This window comes from Acomys minous (genome assembly GCF_964271855.1).
Source record: "Acomys minous genome assembly, chromosome: 7".
NCBI lineage: Eukaryota > Metazoa > Chordata > Mammalia > Rodentia > Muridae > Acomys > Acomys minous.
In genome coordinates this window covers 94,731,685-94,751,161 of record NC_140488.1, presented here as the reverse complement: position 1 = coordinate 94,751,161, position 19,477 = coordinate 94,731,685, and the positions used below count along the sequence as shown (strand labels likewise).

Genomic DNA, 19,477 nt, shown 5'->3' with positions numbered 1-19,477 from the left:
ACTTACCTATTTTCTACCCAAGAAAGGAGCTACAGGAGCATGCACACACATTCGCCCCTCCCCATCTTCTAAAAGAACAAAACAAACTTTATTTTAAAACTTTATTTCTGCAAAGCCAATCAAGAAGTTTGGGAAGGAAAAAGTGTAAAAGTTATCCCTTGCATATTTGGGAACTTCAGCAAGCACTTAAAAGTTGGAGAAAATGAGGACTTAAAACAGTTGAATCAAAGGCAATACCCAGCAATGTGTGTTTTAAAACAATAATGATGTCCTTTCTTAAGCAACATTCCTTTTTTCCCCTAATAGCTACAATATGATACAGTACGCAACAGCTCACTTGAAAGTGCTAGAATCAGAGAGTAAAGAACGCCATAAGCCATCCACTTACATTTTCCTACTATACAATGCCTTTTTTGGTGCTTGATAAATCAAGCATTCATGTAGCAATACATTCAATAAAACGCCTCATACTTTGGGTTTAAGATCCTTGTCCCTCCAGTTCCGATGTCGTGACATCTGACTCTTCATCATTGTAAATATTTTCAGCCTAGAGATAACAACCAAATAAATTCACAGGTAAAAATAGAATTTAAATTATTTGCCATGCACTAGTCACTGATCAAAAAAGGCATTTTAAGCATCGTGTAGATGCTTAAACCTTAGAAATGTCAAATATTTAGTGTTCCTCATATGAACACCTTGATATTTCCCACTCATATTCTTAATGTGATGTGTTTGACAGACAGATCCCAGCAATGACAATGACAATGATACTGTCCCTGACTGTTTGAACAACTCACTAGGTTGTTAAAGGTTTAAGAAGAAAACTTTCTCTGTGATCCACTTTTACATGGGTTCTTAGGTCATATGGTTTGTGAAGAAAGCCATTTTACAGGCTCAAAAAAAGATTTCTTTAAACTGTTCCACTCACCTAAATGACACATTTTTTGATTTTCCGAGACAGGGTTTTTTCTCTGTGTAGCCTTGACTGTCCTAGACTCATTTTGCAGACCAGGCCTGGCCTTGAACTCAGCGATCTGGTCTGCCTCCTCCTCCCAAATGCTGGAGTTAAAGGCATGCACCACCACCGCCCGACTGAGATATATCAGTGAAATGGTTTTATAGGAGTTAAAGAAAAAATATTTCAACTCACCATCTGCCATATCTGCATGATGTTATCTTCAGACACTGAGCAAATGACCCAAGGTTCATTGGGGTTCCAACTGAAGTCTGAAATCTTGGCAGTATGTCCTCCATGAATAAACTTAATAAAAAAACAAAGTGTTGGTTTCATATCCTTTCCTTTCTAAGACTTCTAAGACTATAAAATTGTGGGACAGTTTTTTAAGTCCTTTTAGGCTGTCCCACCCCCAATATCCTAAAATCTTCTGAACTTTCAGAAAAATACAATAAACGAACATCTGTAAACTCTGCCTAGACCTACCAAATTACTGTTTTGCAAATGTCTCAGCAAGTTATTCATATCAGGTTCTCTATATAAGGAATATTTTCTTGTAACTATGCCACAACTTGCAAACTATCTGGTCATGTACTCCTTCCTGAGGAATCTCCTTGATTCTTCTTCTCTAGCCCTCTTTCAGAGAAGCCTCTTCTTCTCTACCAAGAAATGGTAAAGGGATCTTATTTTCTACAAGAGACTATCTCACAAGAAGGCAGTGTAACTAATATTAACAGAGTTTGACTTTAGTTTAAGAGTCACTTCTCTGCCAATTAGGTTATAGTCAATCTAAATAAAATTCCCCTAATTCTTTTATCAGTTAAAAAACATGAGATGACAGACTAAGATGGGAATCAGATCTATAATATAAGCACTTGAAGGCCTGGGATACAGAGACTATCTCAAAAAAGAGAAAAGTTAAACAATTTCCACATAAGTGGGGAGGAGTGTCAAGCTCTGTAAACCACCTCTCTATTTTATCTTAAATGTTCTAATAGATTTTAAAAAGAGATTTAATTATATGGGTGTGTGTGACTATGTACAGTACCCATGGAAGATCCCCCTAGAGTTAAGAGGCCATTGTGAGCCTATTGGCATGAGCACTAAGAACTGAACTCTGCCAAGAGTATTTTTAACTGCTGAGCTATCTATCTCACAACCCCCCTAATGGTTTTCCATAAGGACTATAACATTACTACTGCAAATACATAACATATAAAGAGTACATTAGCCGTAGACAAAGGCCTTCCTAAAAAGCTATGAAGGACCTGGTTTGCAAATAAGACTTCAGAGTAAAGTAAGTTGCCCACACTAACCATCTGGTTATTCTAGTTCATTGTGAAATGATTTTGCCACCACCGCCCCAATCAGGGTAAATTATATACACACCTTCCCAACCCTATCCCCACCCAGCCCATGGCCTTATGGTCTTCCTGCTTTAGCCTCCTTGGTTGTAGGATTTATTCTTTAAGCAGCAATGATATGAATGGCTAACATGCTGGTCTATCTAAGCTCCTTACCCTGTTGATTTCTGCCTGGAAGTACTAGGAATATAAGTAAAAGGGAGCTTACACTTCTACTTACTCTCAAAGTTTTCTTTAAACTTTAAAATTCCTGTACCATATCCTGGGTTCAACTCCCCACAACCACATGGTGGCTCACAGCTACTGGGATCTGATGCCATCTTCTGGCATGCAGGTGTACATGCAGATTATATATATAAAATAAATAAACCTTTTTAAAAAATTATGCACCATAAAGGAACTCAAATAGCTTAAGCATGTTAGAGATAATGACCAAATGATTTGAGGAGATATGTTGAAAACTCAGCAGAGACAACCACTATTAAGCCTGGCAGTGCTTTATAGAAAAGTAGTTACAACTTTTCCATACAATTAGAGAAAAACACGAAGTGCAGCTAAACAAATAGCAGTGGCACTGTCTTCTCCTCAAAAAACAAACACAACCTTATCAGATACTATTTTCTAGGAGCTCAAATTACCTAAAAACATTTACTAATTTTGGTAAATGCCAGAGCCCAATCACAAAAACCTCCTGGACTTCCTTTTGGAACTCATTGAGAAGCTAAAATCTGAAACTGCCTTTTTTTAAAGACAGGGTTTCTCTGTGTAGCCTTGGCTGACCTGGACTCAATCTGTACACCAGGCTGGCCTCGAACTCACAGAGATCCACCTGCCTCTGCTTCCCAAGTGCTGGGATTATAATAGGCATGTACCACCATGCCCAGCTCTTGACCTCTTCTTGAGATAAACTAATGAGAAATAATCCAATTTGCATATTTAATCTAATGCATACCAGGAGTTCTGGAGGCCCATCTTCTGCGTCTTCTGCTGATTGTTCTTCTCCAATTTTACTGTAAGACAACATAAAACTCATGACCAAAGTCTTACATACAGCATGATGTTTTATCAAGCCATAAAGTAAGTATTTCTCTATGAGAAGCACTAAAGTGGTTCTTAAACAGTGGGTTGTGAGCCTTTGTGGGTTGAACAACTCTTTCACCTAAGACTATCTAAAAACACAGATATACATTACCGTTCATAACAGTAGCAAAACTACAGTTATGAAATAGCAACATTTACTATTGTTTACTTCCTGGAAACAGTCTGGAACCACTCAAAGCTGCAGAATGAGGAAATATTGCTCATAATAAACATTAGCTCAAAATTTCTTCAACATTTTAACTGTGGCTTTAATGCATTAGAATTAAAAGGGAAATACACACACAAAATGTGCAACCTCTACATACTTTTAAGCCTTTCGTTTTCCAGGAGTAAAATACACATCAGTTATATGGATCTGTCTAAAGATACAGCAGCTTTTAGCTATACAATGTATAAGCCAAGGAAAGGTATATTATTAATTTTTCTTGGGTGGAGGAAGGAGGGCAAGCTTAAACCCAGGGCCCCCACATGGTAGGCAAAGTCTTTTATTGAGTTAGCCCTTCCTTGCTTGACCCCCAAAAATTACTTTGAGACATGGTCAGATTATGAAGCCCCAAAATAGCTTTGAACTTGTCTGCTGCAGCCACTGGCCTGAGCATGGTAGTACAGGTCTGTGATACTAGTTAGCACTTAGAAGAGGAAGGCTCTGTCACCAAAAACAACAACAACAACAACAAAAAAACCACACACCCAAATCCAACAATTCTGCTTATATACTATATGATATTCCAGTGAGATATAACCGTTAATATTTTAATTTTTGTGGTGCTGGAGAATTGAACCCACAACTGTGTGTATGCTAGTTCTACCACTGAGTTACATTCCTAATCATAAGAGTTTCACACTTGAGCAACAACCAAACTGAGCTGGTGAGATGGCTCAGCAGTTAAGAGCATTTGCTGCTCCTGCAGAATAGAGATTTACTTCCCAGCAGCTACATAGTGCTATCCATATACAACTGTCCATAATTCCAGTTCTGGGTATCTGATGTCCTCTTCTGCTGTAAGCACCTGACATACATGTGCTGCACACGCATACAGGTAAAATACTCATATAAAATGCATGATCAATTCTGTTATTTGCTGATTTAACTCTTAGGTAGTTAAAAGTGTATCAAAGTAGGAGTAACAAATAAATTGCTTTCCTGGTTTATGAGTTCTACTAATTAATCTGTCAGAGGAGCATATTTATGCAGTACTTTGTCACCAGATCCTATATTACCTTAAATCCCACACATTCAGGCGGCGATCAGTACCACTTGAAGCCAGAATAGTTTCATTATGTGGAGACCAGTGAACCTAGCAATAGATATTTTGAAAACTTTAAAAGTGCTGTTCCTTGGTTTGTAGCTATTCTAATTCATATTTCCTTACCTCACATTATGTATCCACTTCTCGGCCTAGAGATCTCACTGTCCAAAGCTTTCCGGTGACCCCTACACCAAGCCACTTTGATAGTGTTGAACTCAGCACATTGTGCTTTGTTCCACCACTGAACTACGTCCACCAAGTCCTTAAGTACTATCCTTAAAGGGCCCGGCTTCACAAGCCTGCACCCAGGATGTCAAATTCGCCAGTACTTTTTTTCCCCCTAGACAGGGTTTTGGCCTTGGCTGTCCGGAACTCATTTTGCAGACCAGGCTGGCCTCAAACTCACAGATCCCCCTGCCTCTGGGATTAAAAGGTGTGTGCCATGTCGCCCGGCTCTAGTACTTAAGAACTCCGGGTGTCCTAACACTTGGGAGGCAGAGTCTACAGAGTGAGTTCCAGGACAGCCAGGGCTACACAGAGAAACCCCATCTTAAAAAAGAAAAGAGGGCCAGACATGGTGGTGCATGCCTTTAATCCCAGCACTCACACTCGGGAGGCATAGGCAGTACAATCACTGACCTGCATCATCTACAAAATGAGCCTAGGACAGCCAGAGTTACACACAGAGAACCTGTCTCGAAGGGGAAAAAAATTAAGTCACTGACATAAAGGCACCTGAAAACTGGATGGGCAAGACAGCTTAAACAAAATAGCTTGTCACAAAACAACCTGACAATTTGAGTGCAGCCACCAGTTTCCAAGGAAGTAGGATAAAACTTACTCCCAGAAAGTATCTTCTAACCTCCCTCCACATAACCTGCCTCAGCATGCATACACCTATACATATACAAAGACACTCAAAAACTGTCACATACCTGGAAAATTTCATCCTTGTGCGATTCGAAGGTATGGAGTTTTAGTTTTAGATTACGAAGGTCCCATAAAGCTACAGTCTATATAGAGAAGAAACCAAACAAAAATGACTTCTAGACTTCGTGTATCTTTAAAATGCCTATTAAAATACACAACAGGACTTGGTAAACACAAAAAAATAAGAAAACAACAAAACTATGAAACCTTATCTGCAGAGCCAGTTGCTAGAATGAACTCGCTGTAGGGATTGAATGAGAGGCAGTTGACCTCAGCAGTGTGTGCATCCACCAAATGGCTTGGCTTAGAAGTGGTATTGGATCTGGTGTCCCATCTGAAAAAAAGGACAAGGCATATACAGCACCTACAGCTCCCAAACTTTGCTGAGGTTATTTCTTTCTGTGCAAAGTTCTAATGTGCTCATCTGTTCACAAATACACAAACTCCACACAGCACAATTTGTGCCTTTGCTTACTAAATGACACATTTTAAACCTCCAAATAATTAGTACTAGTATTTCTAGTTTCCTTTTATTAGATTTATATCTCTTTTTGGGGAGAGGGTTCTAGACAGGGTTTCTCTGTGTAGCCTGGCTGTCCTGGACTCACTTTGTAGACCAGGCTGGCCTTGAACTCACAGAGATCCGCCTGCCTCTGCCTCCTGAGTGCTGGGATTAAAGGTGTGCGCCGCCAAAATACAGACAACAGGATATAATTTTAAAAAATTGTTTTACCTGTGTTGCCAAATTTCAGTTTATTGTTCTCCTTGTCTCAGTCATTAGTAGTTACTTATGAAACGTGAGGTATTCAGTAATTCTAATGTAGCTCTGTGCCCGCACCCTGAAACACTGCCCTCTTCCCTGATCTCGTCAGTTAACTTTGGATCACAAATTTAGAAATATCACTATTTAAGCTTTTTCCTTCACATTTATGTAACCATTCTTCTTCTTCTGTTTGTTTGAGACCAGGTTTCTCTGTGTAACCTTGGCTGTCCTGGACTAACTTTGTATATCAGCCTAGCTTCAAACTAACAGAAATCCACCAGCCTCAGCCTCCCCAAATACTGGGATTAAAGGCATGTGCCACAACTGCCTGGCCTTTTATCAAAAAAACAAAACAAAAAAACAAATATACAAACATATCCCAGTGTAAAACGTTTACTACAAACACGCAGAACTAATTGTATATTAAGTGTACCTCACCAGAAGCTATTTCTCTTTTTTTCCAAGACATGATTTCTTTTTGTTGTTGTTGTTTTTGCTTTTGTTTTTGGTGAGTTTCTCTGTGTAGCCTTGGCTGTCCTGGACTCGATTTGTAGACCAGGTTGGCCTCAAGCTCACAGTGATCCACCTGCCTCTGCCTCCCGAGTGCTGGGATTAAAGGCGTGCGCCACCATTTCTCATTTTAAACTTATAACTTTCAAGAAATAGAATTTAATTAGACTACCAATCACTAATGGGTCATGCAGACAACACATCAAGGTTCTTCTGAACCTTCCATCTTACATCATAAGTTTCTGATCATCAGCAACAGATCCAAACAGGGACTCATGCAGCAGATGCCAGGCCACATCCTCTACAACAGCTGAGTGGCCAGTGAAGATTGCTTTAGCATCCACAATTTTGCCTTCCTTTGGTCCTGCATTTATATCCCATAGGCAGACAGTCTAAGGGAGAAGGAAAAAAGAACAAAAGCTATGAAAATGCCAGATTTAAAAGCTAACACCCTATTTAGGAACATGTTCATCTCTCCAAACCAAAATAGACAATTGCTACTGTGATTGTCAACACATCCTATGGTTGCAGGACAGAGAAATCAAGCTACAACTGAGACAGAAGCCCTTACCTACTTGCTGGCTAGCCCTCCTGGTTATAGAAGGTGTTAGGTTGGTAGCTTTGAATTCTATATACGAAGGCAAGATGTGCACACTGGTGTAACACTGGCAAGAGAAAAGACTGACCACTTTCTTGTTTAGATTTGAGATGCCAACTCCACAGGCGGGAATCTAGTACTGTAAACATGTCAAAGCCAATGGTTTAAGAGGCCATAGACCATAGTGGGTTAGCTACAGCTGTTGTTAGCAGAAGGGAAGCAAGAAGTAACCACAAAACTTAACACTATGGAATTTCATTCTGGGACACCTAATGAAAATAATCTTTAAAAAAAAAAAGCCTGTCCAATTTTACACAAATAAATGAAAAGGTTAATCTGGTAGTCTTCTTTTAAACAGCGGTAAACCTCCAATCTTCAAAAAAAGCTTTGTGAAATCCTAAGGCTCTAACAAGAGTAGTCTGCAACCATTGTCTTAAAGCCCAACAAAGTGTTAACAATCTATGGCACTGTATTAGAAAACTTTCTATCTATATAGAGATCCTTTAGCGTAGATCTAAGACACCTTCACTCTCAATATAAGACACAGCAGATTAAGAAAAACACAGTTCTTACATGGTCATCCGATGCACTCAGGAGATGTCCACTCAAATTAGAATTCCAGGAAAGACCATAGCCTTCCTTTTGGTGACCTCTTAATCTAAGATCAGGATTACACTCTCCACTTGGATCTAAGAGAAAAATGAAACACAATAACCACTAAGTTAGCCGGGCGTGGTGGCGCACACCTTTAATCCCAGCACTCGGGAGGCAGAGGCAGGCGGATCGCTGTGAGTTCGAGGCCAGCCTGGTCTACAAAGTGAGTCCAGGACAGCCAAGGCTACACAGAGAAACCCTGTCTCCAAAAAAAAAAAAAACCACTAAGTTATCTGCTTCTTACCAGAACTGGTAAGAAAAGCCAAGTCACTGAATGAGCCATAACAGCAATTCTACAAGAACAAGGGCTAAATTTAACCCACAAGTGCTTTGACTCGTTTTTTTGAAACCTTAGTACTATCACCAATATAGCAATTTTTAAAACCACAACTGTATCTAACATAGCAGATCTGGTCACTCATTCAGTCCTTGCATGTCCCAGGGGTAGCCTGAAAACATGAATGATTTCATGGGCCAACCTTTGAGTCTGAAAACAATAAAGGTATGCTATAGCAACTTGTAGGGCCTTTTATCAATGATGCATCCAAGTTCGTTGTTGAAGCTGTTGGTTTTCATTACCATGAGTGTACACAGCCTGTGACCAGATTTCTATTAGAAACTCCAGACCCTAGACCTCAAACAGATTTCTCTGGGACAGTCACTTAGCACATGCTCCTGTCTTTCTGAATATATATGTATTTATTTATTTATATTTTAAAAAGGATGTCCTGTTTGACCCCAGAAAGGAGGTATGGAGAAATCTGTTTATACCCCTCTGGAGACCTATCTACCTGATTATTTCTTTTTACTTTTCCTTTTGTTCTGGATTCTTTGTTGTAAAACTACACTGCAAGTATAGCTTGCTATTAGGTTCCAGTGAATTACCAAACTTGAACGTGGTGATGGTGGCACACACCTTTAATACCAGCACTTGGGAGACAGAGGCAGGTGGATCTCTGTACGTTTGAAGTCAGCCTGGTCTACGAGGCAAGTCTAGGACAGGCAAGGCTAAACACAGAAAAACTCAGTAACAAAGAAACAAAATAAAATAAAAGTTATAATATACTAGTTTAATTTTTTAAACCTGGCATGTAAGCCAGGCATGGTGGTACACGCCTTTAATCTCAGCACTCAGGAGGCAGAGGCAGGTGGATTGCTGTGAGTTCAAGGCCAGCCAAGACTATACAGAGAGACCCTGTCTCGAAAAACAAAACAAAAAGAAAGAAAGAAATCAATCAGGCTGCAGAGATGGCTCTGTGATTGAGAGCACTGCCTGATCTTCCAGAGGTCCTGAGTTCAATTCTCAGCAACACATGGTAGCTCATAACCATCTATGTGATCTGATGCCCTGTTCTGGCCTGCAGGTATACATGCAGGCAGAGCATTGTACATAACAAATTTTTAAAATAATAATATCTCAAATCAATGAAGTAATTTAAGTAATAGCCTAGCTTTATTATTACATACCTGGTTTAGCAGGGTGTTTTGTATAGTCAAAAACCAATACATCAGAAGATGGTGTTTTTGTGGCAATGATATGAGGATTCTGTGGCATGTAACGAGCACGGTTTACTTCTCCTTCATGATTAATCTTAATTTCACATTCAATTTTTCCTGTTACAGAACCAAAGCCACCAAATTCTAGTGTACGGAAAAAACAAAACATACATACTCAGAGTTAAAACTCAAGTAATTTAGTTTCAATTAACCCAACAGATGTTACTCTGGCCTGGTGGTGGCGGTGCACGCCTTTAATCCCAGCACTCGGGAGGCAGAAGCAGGCGGATCTCTGTGAGTTCAAGGTCAACCTGGTCTACAAAGTGAGTCCAGGACAGCCAGGGCTACACAAAGAAACCCTGTCTCGAAAAACAGAAATAAACAAAAACAAAAACAGGTGTTACTCTGACAGAATAGAATACAAATTGAGAAAAAGAAAACCTCAAAAATACAGGCTACCTGCTATGTGTAATTTCTCAAAGCCAATTTGCACTATAGCATGAGGATAGCTACCTCATGTTAATAAAGTTCTACCTTAGATACTTAAAAAAATTAAAGCTAGTCTTTTTAGTTAGGATGTGCTTATTCATAAAATTCTTACCTTCCACATCAGTGATTAGTTTTTCTTCCTTTTCTTAATTGCTAAGTAATATTTTAAACATACCATAGTGTGCTTAATCAATTTCCTATGAACAGCCTGTTTTGCTACACTAATCTTAGTTTTTCAGTCCCATGTTATTGTGAAAACCTTACCTGTATGCTAGGTGAATAGTTCTTTAACAGTTATACTGCTAAGCCAAAAGCTAACAGTATAAATTTTAATATACATGCTAAGAGGAATACTCCCTTTGACATCACAATTAAAATTATGTAGTATACCCACCTCCCTTGTCACTGTCACAATGGGAAGCATCAAACTGTGCATCATCATTGGGGATATGAACCCGAGCAACCACCAGATGATTCTGCTCATCGGATGTATGAGTGCCCAGTACAAGCCAATGGAGGGCATAATCCTTTCCTTCAGGCCTGTTGAGGAAAAAAAGTCACACTAATCCTATAGGAATTTTCAGTTGCTAACAAATTCAATCTGATTCCATCAAAATACATTAAAATGTTTTTAGCAGATATGTAAACAACACCAACTACAAACCTGTTTCCCTCTAGTTACCAACTTTATTATCCCCATACATTCAAATATAAGAAAACATTCTATAAAGAGGGTTTGGTTTTCTTCCCCTTTGAAGAGTCCATCTTCCTTGGCCTCAATTATTATTGTAAATGCTACCTTTCCTAGAGCAGCACTAAGGACAGTAGATCTGATTCACTAAATACGTCATCAATCTAGGTACCTAGCAGTCTTATCACCAACCCCATACTCAGGTATCTCTCAACTTCCCGCTCCAATTTTTACCTTCAGCCTAAAGACTCATTTTAATATAACTGACTTTGTTTGAGACAGGGTTTCTCTGTATAGCCTCTGCTGTCGTAGACTGGCTTTGTAAACCAGGCTTACAGACCTCAAACTCAGATATCAACTTACCTCTGCCTCCTAGTGCAAGGATTAAAGGAATGCACCACCACACCCAGCTAGCTGATGGTTTAATATTTCTGGTTTTCCATTAACAGACAATGAGGTAAAATGGAATGAGTAAAGCATTAAATAACGAAAAGTGGGTTATATGTCCTGGTTCAAATTAATACTAGCTATATACAACAGTTTAAAGCATAGTATCTCTCCAGTCTCATTTTCTTCACCTAAAAAATGTATTGTGATGCCTATACAATGAGTATTTTCTTTTTCTTTCTTTCTTTTTTTTTTTCAAGACAGGGTTTCTCTGTGTAGCCTTGACTGTCCTGGACTCACTTTGTAGACCAGGCTGGCCTCAAACTCAGAAAGATCTTTCTGCCTCTGCCTCCCAAGTATTGGGATTAAAGGTGTGTACTCCCACTGCATCTTTAAAGAGAAGAGGGGGCTGGAAAGATGGCTCAGCGGTCTGCACCGCTGCCCTTCCAGGTCCTGAGTTCAATTCCCAGCAACCACACGGTAGCTCACAATCATCTATAATGAGATCTGCTGCCCTCTTATGGCCTGCACATATATATGCAGGCAGAGCACTGTATACATAATAAATTTTTTTAAAAAGAGAGGAGGGCACCTGTAATCCCAGCACTTATCTCAACTCTTCAGGCTTCTAAGGCAAGAATAACACAAATTAAGGCCTGCCAGAACCATGAATAAGTTAAAGACCAGTGTGCACAACTAAGCAGAGACCATGACTCAAAACAGAAAGTAAATAGTTTTGGGAATATACCTTAGTAGCATTTGACTCTCATGCACAAAACCCTGGGCTCAATTTCTAGTTTTGAGTAGGGGTAAAGGCCATAAAATAATGTACTTTAGAACTTGGACAAATTAAAATCTTTACAATGGCTTAAAAATGAAAGGAACCATTTGTTTGTTTCAGTTGGTCACAAAAACAAACAAAAAAGCCCATAGCCAGATCTGGTAATGCAGTCTTGTAACCCTAGCTACTCAGAAGCTGAGATAGGATTCTGTATTCAGGGCTACCCCCAGCAACTGAGACTTTTATTTCAAATGAAGTGTGTGGGCTTTTTTTTTTCTTCTTTTGGGTTTTTCAAGACAAAGTTTCCCTCTGAATAGCCCTGGCTGTCCTGGAACTCTTTATCAGGCTGGCCTTGAACTCAAAAGATCTGCCTGTTTCTGCCTCCTGATTGCTAAAATTAAAGGTGTGCACCACCATGCCTTGATTAAGTGTTGGGTGAGACAGGGTTTCTCTGTGTAGGCTTGGTTGTCCTCGAACACACAGTGACTCACCTGCCTCTACCTCCCGTGTGCCGGGATTAAGGGCATGCGCCACCACACATAGCTGTGTTTTTTAAAGTCTGGGAATAATGTTTGACTAGCAATCATGAACCCTGGATTCAATCTTCAAGACAAATAAAAAAAATTAGGTAAATGTATTTCAACATTCTGTGAAGATGGACAAAAAATTGAAAACTGCCTCTGCTAATGCAGGGGGAATTAGGAGTTACCATCTTGGAACGAAGCTTATTCTCCACATTATATACTTTTGTACTGATTGTTACTTAAGAAAATTATTTATAGGCAGGCGTGGTGGCGCATGCCTTTAATCCCAGCACTCGGGAGGCAGAGAATTCGAGGCCAGCCTGATCTACAAAGTGAGTCCAGGACAGCAAAGATAACAGAGAAACCCTGTCTCAAAAACAAAAAACCCAAGAAATTGTTTATGCCTGGCGTGGTGGTGCAAGCCTTTAATCCCAGCACTAAGGAGGCAGAGGCAGGTAGATCCCTGTGAATTCGAGGCCAGGCTGGTCTGTCTACACCTGAGTCTAGGACAGCTAAGGCTACACAGAGAAATCCCGTCTCGAAAAACCAAAAAAAGAAAAAAAGAAGTATTTATTATAAAAACATCTTAAAGAGCTAAGTCAATTATTTGGACAAGTCCCAGTAATGTTAAATATAGACAGAAGGATATGAGGCAGAGTGGGATCTTGTTACTCAAAAAGACAGGCATTGTAAAAAAATCACGCAACTTTTCTACCACTCAATATGGTACATAAAATAGAAGTCACTTCATACCCTCAAAATCAAAGCCCACGAAGCACTACACAGCAGTTCTCAATATTCAATAATAATTCATGTGAAACATCACAAAATTTTTTGGTTCTTTTCAAGACAGGGTTTATCTATGTAGCCTTGGCTGTCCTAGACTCCTCTGTAGACCAAGCTGGCCTCCAACTCACAGCCATCAATCTGCCTGCCTCTGCCTCAGGAGTGCTGTGCTTAAAGGCGTACACCACCCATACTCAGCTTTGAACACAATTTTATCTCAATGTAAACAAGTAACACTTTAAGGCAGAGCATGGTGGTATATACCTTTAATCACAGCCCTTGGGAGGCTACAACAGGAAGAGTTCTAAAATAAGGCCAGCCAGAACTACATACTGAAGCCCTATTTCTAACAAAATTAAATATAAAAAAGAAATTAAATATATATAATGTATATACTTATCTTTGGCTTAGTTCTTAGAACTCGCATGGTAGACTAAATCCTGAAAGTTGCGCTCTAACCTATATAATATCTTATGATGCATCCATTTCCATGTAAATAAATGTAAATTTTTTAAAAGGGTAGGACTTGGTGGCACACGCCTTTAAGCTCAGCACTCAGGAGGCAGAGGCAGGCAGATGGATCACTGTGAGTTCAAGGAGAGCCTGGTCTACAAAGACAATCTAGGGCAGCCAAGGCTACACAAAGAAAACTTGTCTGGAAAAAAATAAATAAATAAATAAATAAATAATTAATAAATAAATAAAGGGTTGCCTGTCTGTGCTGTGGGTAACATACAAAACTACAGGCTAAGCATCTCTAAACCAAAATGCTCCAATATCTGGTATTTGTTGAATTCTGGCACAAAACCTGACCTCATGTGATTGCTCAAGGCAAGCACAGGTGCAATTGAAAATACAGTGTAGGCCGGACGTGATGGCACACGCCTTGGGAGGCAGAGGCAGGCAGACTGCTGTGAGTTTGAGGCCAGCCTGGTCTACAAAGCAAGTCCAGGACAGCCAGGGCTAACACAGAGACCTTGCCTCAAAAAATCAAAAGACGGAGAGATGACTCAGCGGTTAAGAGCACTGACTCTGCTCTGCCAGAAGTCCTGAGTTCAATTCCCAGCAACCACATGGTGGCTCACAGCCATCTTTGAGATCTGGTGCCCTCTTCTGGCCTGCAGGTGTATGTGCAGGCAGAGCACTATATATAATAATTAAATCTTTTTTAAAAAAGAAAGAAAATAAGAGTATAAACTGGGTGTGGTGGCACACCACTTTAATCCCAGAACTCAGGAGGCAGAGACTGGCAGATCTTATGAGTTTTAGGTTGGTCAGGACTACAAAAGACAATTTCTTAAAAAAAAAAAAAGCATTAATTCAAGTCCAAATAAAGCTGTATTTTGCCACTGAAGAGATGGCTCAATGATTAAGAGCCCTGCCTGCTCTTCCAGAGGTCCTGAATTCAATTCCCAGCAACTACATGGTGGCTCACAACCACCAATGAGATCTGGTGCCCTCTTCTGGCATGCAGGTATACATGCAGATAGAGCATTCATATACATTTAAGCAAATCTCTTTCGGACAGGGTTTCTCTGTGTAACAGCTCTGGCTGTCCTGAAACCGGCTCTACAGTCTAGGCTGGCCTCGAACTCATGGAGATCCATCTGCCTCTGCCTCCCAAGTGCTGGGATTAAAGGAAGGCATGCGCCACCACCACCCAGCTAAGTAAAAGAATTTTAAAGGCAGTATTTGAACCCTTAAAATTATTTCTGTACAGGGCAGGTATGGTGGCATACATTCTTAATTCCAACTTTTTGGAAGAAGTGGCAGGAGCATAACAGTGCTAGGCTAGCCTTATGTACACAATGACTTCCAGGCCAGCCAGGGCTAAACAGTGAGACCCTGTCCTTAAAATAAATAAAAAACAGGGAGAGGTAGGAAAATCAACATTATCACTTAAATGTGGTAAGTATAGTGAAACTATCGTACAGGACCTTATTTAATTCCACCAAATGTATGTAAACTGGTACTATTAACCCAAGTCAAACAAACTGCCCTAGCACACAAAGCTAATAAAGGCTACATTCAAACTCAGAGCCTGTCCCAGTGGCACACGCCTGGAATCCCAGCACTTGGGAGGCCAAGGCAGGCGGGTCACTTTGAGTTTGAAGCCAGCCTGGTCTACAAAGCGAGTCCAGGACAGCCAAGGCTACACAGAGAAACTGTGTCTCAAGAAAATAAATAAATAAAATAAAAATAAAAAAAATTTAAACCCATTCCCCAGTGTTTTCTATTATGTTGCAGTTAAGTAAAACAAAAAAACATTTAAGCTCAGCACTCAGGAGGCAGAGGCAAGAGGATCTCTGTGAATTCGAGGCTAGCCTGGTCTACAAGGTTTCAGGACAGCCAAGGCTACAGAGAAACCCTGTCTTGTGGGGGGGGTCCAGGACAGCCAGGGCTGTTACAGAGAAACCTTGTCTGGAAACACACACACACAGTAATTTTTTTAACAGGAACAGAAAGACAAATGTAACAAAATCCCAAAGAAACTAAATGGTATATAGGTTCTTGTTGTTGTTGTTCTTTAATTTTTTTCAAGATTTATTTTAAGCATATGAACGATCTCCCTGCATGCCTATCTGGTCACCCCATGCCTGCAAAAGAAAAGAGCATCAGATCCCCTAGAACCTCAATTACAGAAGGTTGTGAGACACCAGGTGGGCGATTGAAATCAAACCCAGGTACTCTGTAAGAGCAGCCAGTGCCCTTAACCACTGAACTTTCTCTCTAGCCCTTTAGTTTTGGTTCTTTTTGTTTTTCCCTTTCTGAGTCTTGCCACGTGGTGGCGGCCTTTAATCCCCAAACTGGGAAGAGGCAGGCAGTTCTCTCTGAGTTTGAGACCAGTCTGGTCTACAAATCCAGTCCACAGCAGGCAAGGCATTGTTACACCCGGGAAACCCTGTCTCGAGAAACAAAAAGAATGAATGAATGAATGTTAGGCCTATAACTGGGAATTATAGTGACATGCCACCATACCCAGCTCAATCTATTTTTTGTACTATTCACTTATTTATTCATTGTGTGGTGTATGTCTGCAACAGAGTACATGTGGAGATCAGAAGACAACTTCCAGGAATCGATTCTACCATGTGAGTTCTGGAGACAGCTTGGAGGCAAGTGTCTTTACCATTTTGGGCCACCTTGCCAGCCTTCAGTCTATTTTAGAATCTGTTCACAGTCCGGCCATAGGGTGCATGCCTACCATGCTGAGGCCCTGGGTTTGACCCACCTCCAGAGCTGAAAAAAAATTAATCAATGCCTGCTAAGTCCCTATTACTTAGCCATTCAAGACTCTTCTCACATCTGTACATTTAGGTTTTTAAAATAAACTCTTCATATTTTTTTTTTAAAAAGCAAGCCGGGCGTGGTAGCACACACCTTTAATCCCAGCACTTGCGAGGCAGAGGCAGGCGGATGGCTGTGAGTTCAAGGCCAGCCTGGTCTACAAAAGGAGTCCAGGACAGCCAAGGCTACACAGAGAAACCCTGTCTTGAAAAACCAAAAAATTAAAAAAAAATTTTTAAGTCTCAGATTTTATGACAGTTAAGTCCTTGACTATTAAGTCTAAGCTCATGTATGGAATCTAGCCATTTCAGGAGAGTTTACTTAAAACTGGCTTGTTTACAATTGGTCACAAAAATATCTTCCTTGTATATTAGTTTTATTTAATCTTAAATTATAGGCTCTTAATGCAAAAATTCAATATACTTTTAAGGTATGTAACCATATTCCTATTAGAAAAGGTGCGTGGCTAGATAAAGGTCCTCTAATACAGGCAGCGCCTTGATTCTGGAGCCAACCGGTTTGGGTTGGTCGAGTCCTGGTTTGTAAGCCATGCAAGCACCAGGAGTGTGCGCTTGAGCATAGTACTTTACTTCTCATACCTTTTCCTCATTTATAAATCTTGGCTGAAATATACTACAATCGTAGTTTTGTTATGAGGCTTAAACTCCTCAGATGTGTCAGGTCCTATTCTAAGTGCTCAGTAAATATCAGCAATTATGCCAGAAAATTTTTACAATTAACAAGAATCTCAACCTAAATTCTATAAAGCCAGATGACTTTTTCTTTGGTGAACTATTGCCAAATTAATTTCCCCTTGCTAACAAATGAATATATATATTAATACATATTTTAAAGTATCATACACATGTGTTCAGTTACCAAAAATGCATCAAGCAATACTAGTTTTTCTTATGTATATTTTTTCTATCAAGTTTGAAAATAATGTATTGGTCTGGAGTCCAGAAACAGCCCATGGAATGCCAAAATATGCAGCATTTCCTATAAATCATTAGTATTAGGGTAGAGTCTTCTCTCCCCTCAACACAGTTCTATTGAACATCAATACCACTTGACACCTCACCCACGACCTAACCGGTTACAAATTTATGTTCTGTGTATAAAATAACAAAAGAAACCTAGAAAATTTTAAACTACTTAAATTTACACAAAATAAAAGTTGCCAGAAACCCTTACTTAGTCACTTCAGGAAGCCACTGAACGGTAAGACTGGGCCACTGAAGAGCATGGGTCATAACCAGGTCATACAGAAACGGTGTATTCTTCTTCCATATTTTATATTCTTCGTTGATGACACGCTCCTCCACAGTATCTTCAAACACTGAAATTTGGAGAAAGCCCGCAATTAAGTGGCTAAGAAGGATCGAAGTCAAAAGATGGATACGGACACCGGAGGTCACCTCGATGGCCACACCTTATCTAGTCTTCCCTTTTACCAATTATGTGCACGCCAACGGCTTGCTCTTCCAGAGAGTGAAGAGAATACTAACACCAGGAAGCTCTTTCCCCTCCACTTTCAAGATCAGCATCTCCTGCGTTTACCGAATCGGGTTATTACTTGCACTAACATCGGGATTTTCAGCCTTTTAGAGCCGTTCGCACCTGTTCTAAGACGACCTGTATTATAAAGGGGCGCCACGACCCACTCGAAAAGACAAATCCACGTGTAGCACAACCCCCACAGGCCTGCTTCCTCCATCCCCACTTCAGGAGGCCCCAGCTCCCACCCATGCCAGCATCGGCAGCCATAGTCCCGCGGGCTCCAAAACCTCCTCCCCACCCCCACCCCCACCCCGGACAAGGGCCGCGACCCCGAGGCCCGACGACGAACACGCGCACGGAAGGATCCGCCGCGCTTACTTCTCCACCGCGACCGCCTGAGCCCCGAGCCAAGGGCGCGGGGAGGGAGCTAGGCCGCTGAGAGGGGAGGGTGGGGGAGGGGGCCTACCCCCTCGGCCCCGCGCCTGGCTCCGGAAGTGCTCCCAGCCTTCACCGAGCAGGCCCCGTCCCGCGCAGGCCCCCTCCAAGCGCGCGCCTAGCCGAGAGCCCAGCCCCGCCCCCTGCTCCTCACGCCAATTCGCGCCTTTCGTCGGCGCGTGCCGAGGCCTCGCGCGCCCGCCGCCCCCCGCAGCCCCGGCGCGCGCCGCCCCGCAGGCCTCCTTACTCTCTTTACTCGCCATCTTGCGTCGGGTCGTTCGGGCACCCCCTCTTTGCCGCCTCGGACTTCTCTCGTTAGCCAAGAGCTGCCTGACCGCAGGCGCTCCTGCCTTTTCCAGGCACGTCACGCACTCCTAGCTCGGAAAGGCTGAGCTCGGTCGGGCTGTCTGGGTGCTGCCCAGACGCCGCGTCCTTCTCTCCGGCCTCCTCCCCGCTGGCGGGTAACGAGGTCTGAGACGCTCTCCTCTCTCCAAACTTGGAACGAGACTTTTCAACCCGCGCCTCTCAGCCCGCCCAGGCAGCTGAGCGCATGCGCACCCGCCCTGGGAAACCGGAGAGGCGGGGGAAGAGGCGGGTCTGGAACCCAATGGCTCGGCTGTGTGACCAATCGCGCGCGGTGGGCGGGCCTCTCGTGCTCTCCGGAGGCGGGCTTCTCACAAGTGGGTGGGGCGGTCCGCGGCAGGAAGTTAGCAAGGCGCAGGCGCCAAGGCGTCGCTCGGCGCTTCCCCCTCCCCGCCCTCCCTCCCCCTCCCCCCCCCCCGCTGGCCGCGGGGGTGGATGGGGCTGTGCGGGGGTGGGGCGGATGAGAGCGCGGTGTGCAGCCTTGCGCGGGGGCTGCAAGCCCCAGGGCCGAGAAGCCTGGGGCCCGCGGGGCGTGGCTGCTTGAAGCAGCAGCAGCAGCTACGGGGCGAGAGGGGGGCAGGGAGGCCTCAGCTGCCTTAGCAAAGCAA

General features: G+C 42.0%; 1 protein-coding gene across 1 annotated transcript; it reads right to left on the bottom strand.

The window, feature by feature from the left end:
* Window positions 1-87: 87 nt before the first annotated feature.
* Window positions 88-19,063, bottom strand: RBBP7 (RB binding protein 7, chromatin remodeling factor). Its single transcript, XM_084790187.1, has 12 exons — window positions 18,754-19,063; window positions 17,766-17,910; window positions 10,509-10,654; window positions 9,596-9,769; window positions 8,048-8,163; window positions 7,108-7,268; window positions 5,811-5,937; window positions 5,609-5,686; window positions 4,645-4,721; window positions 3,275-3,332; window positions 1,154-1,264; window positions 88-547 (listed from the first exon to the last, which is right to left on the bottom strand). The coding sequence occupies exons 1-12, from the start codon at window positions 18,767-18,769 to the stop codon at window positions 479-481; spliced, it is 1,278 nt and encodes a 425-aa protein (XP_084646313.1). The 5' UTR covers window positions 18,770-19,063; the 3' UTR covers window positions 88-478.
* Window positions 19,064-19,477: the final 414 nt, after the last annotated feature.

Excerpts from the sequence above, each read along its gene's own strand:
- RBBP7 (XM_084790187.1), bottom strand. Across the intron at positions 3,333-4,644 it reads CTGAATGTGTGGGATTTAAG|TAAAATTGGAGAAGAACAAT; the intron begins GTAATATAGGAT and ends GTTGTCTTACAG. Across the intron at positions 1,265-3,274 it reads ATGGGCCTCCAGAACTCCTG|TTTATTCATGGAGGACATAC; the intron begins GTATGCATTAGA and ends TTTTTTATTAAG.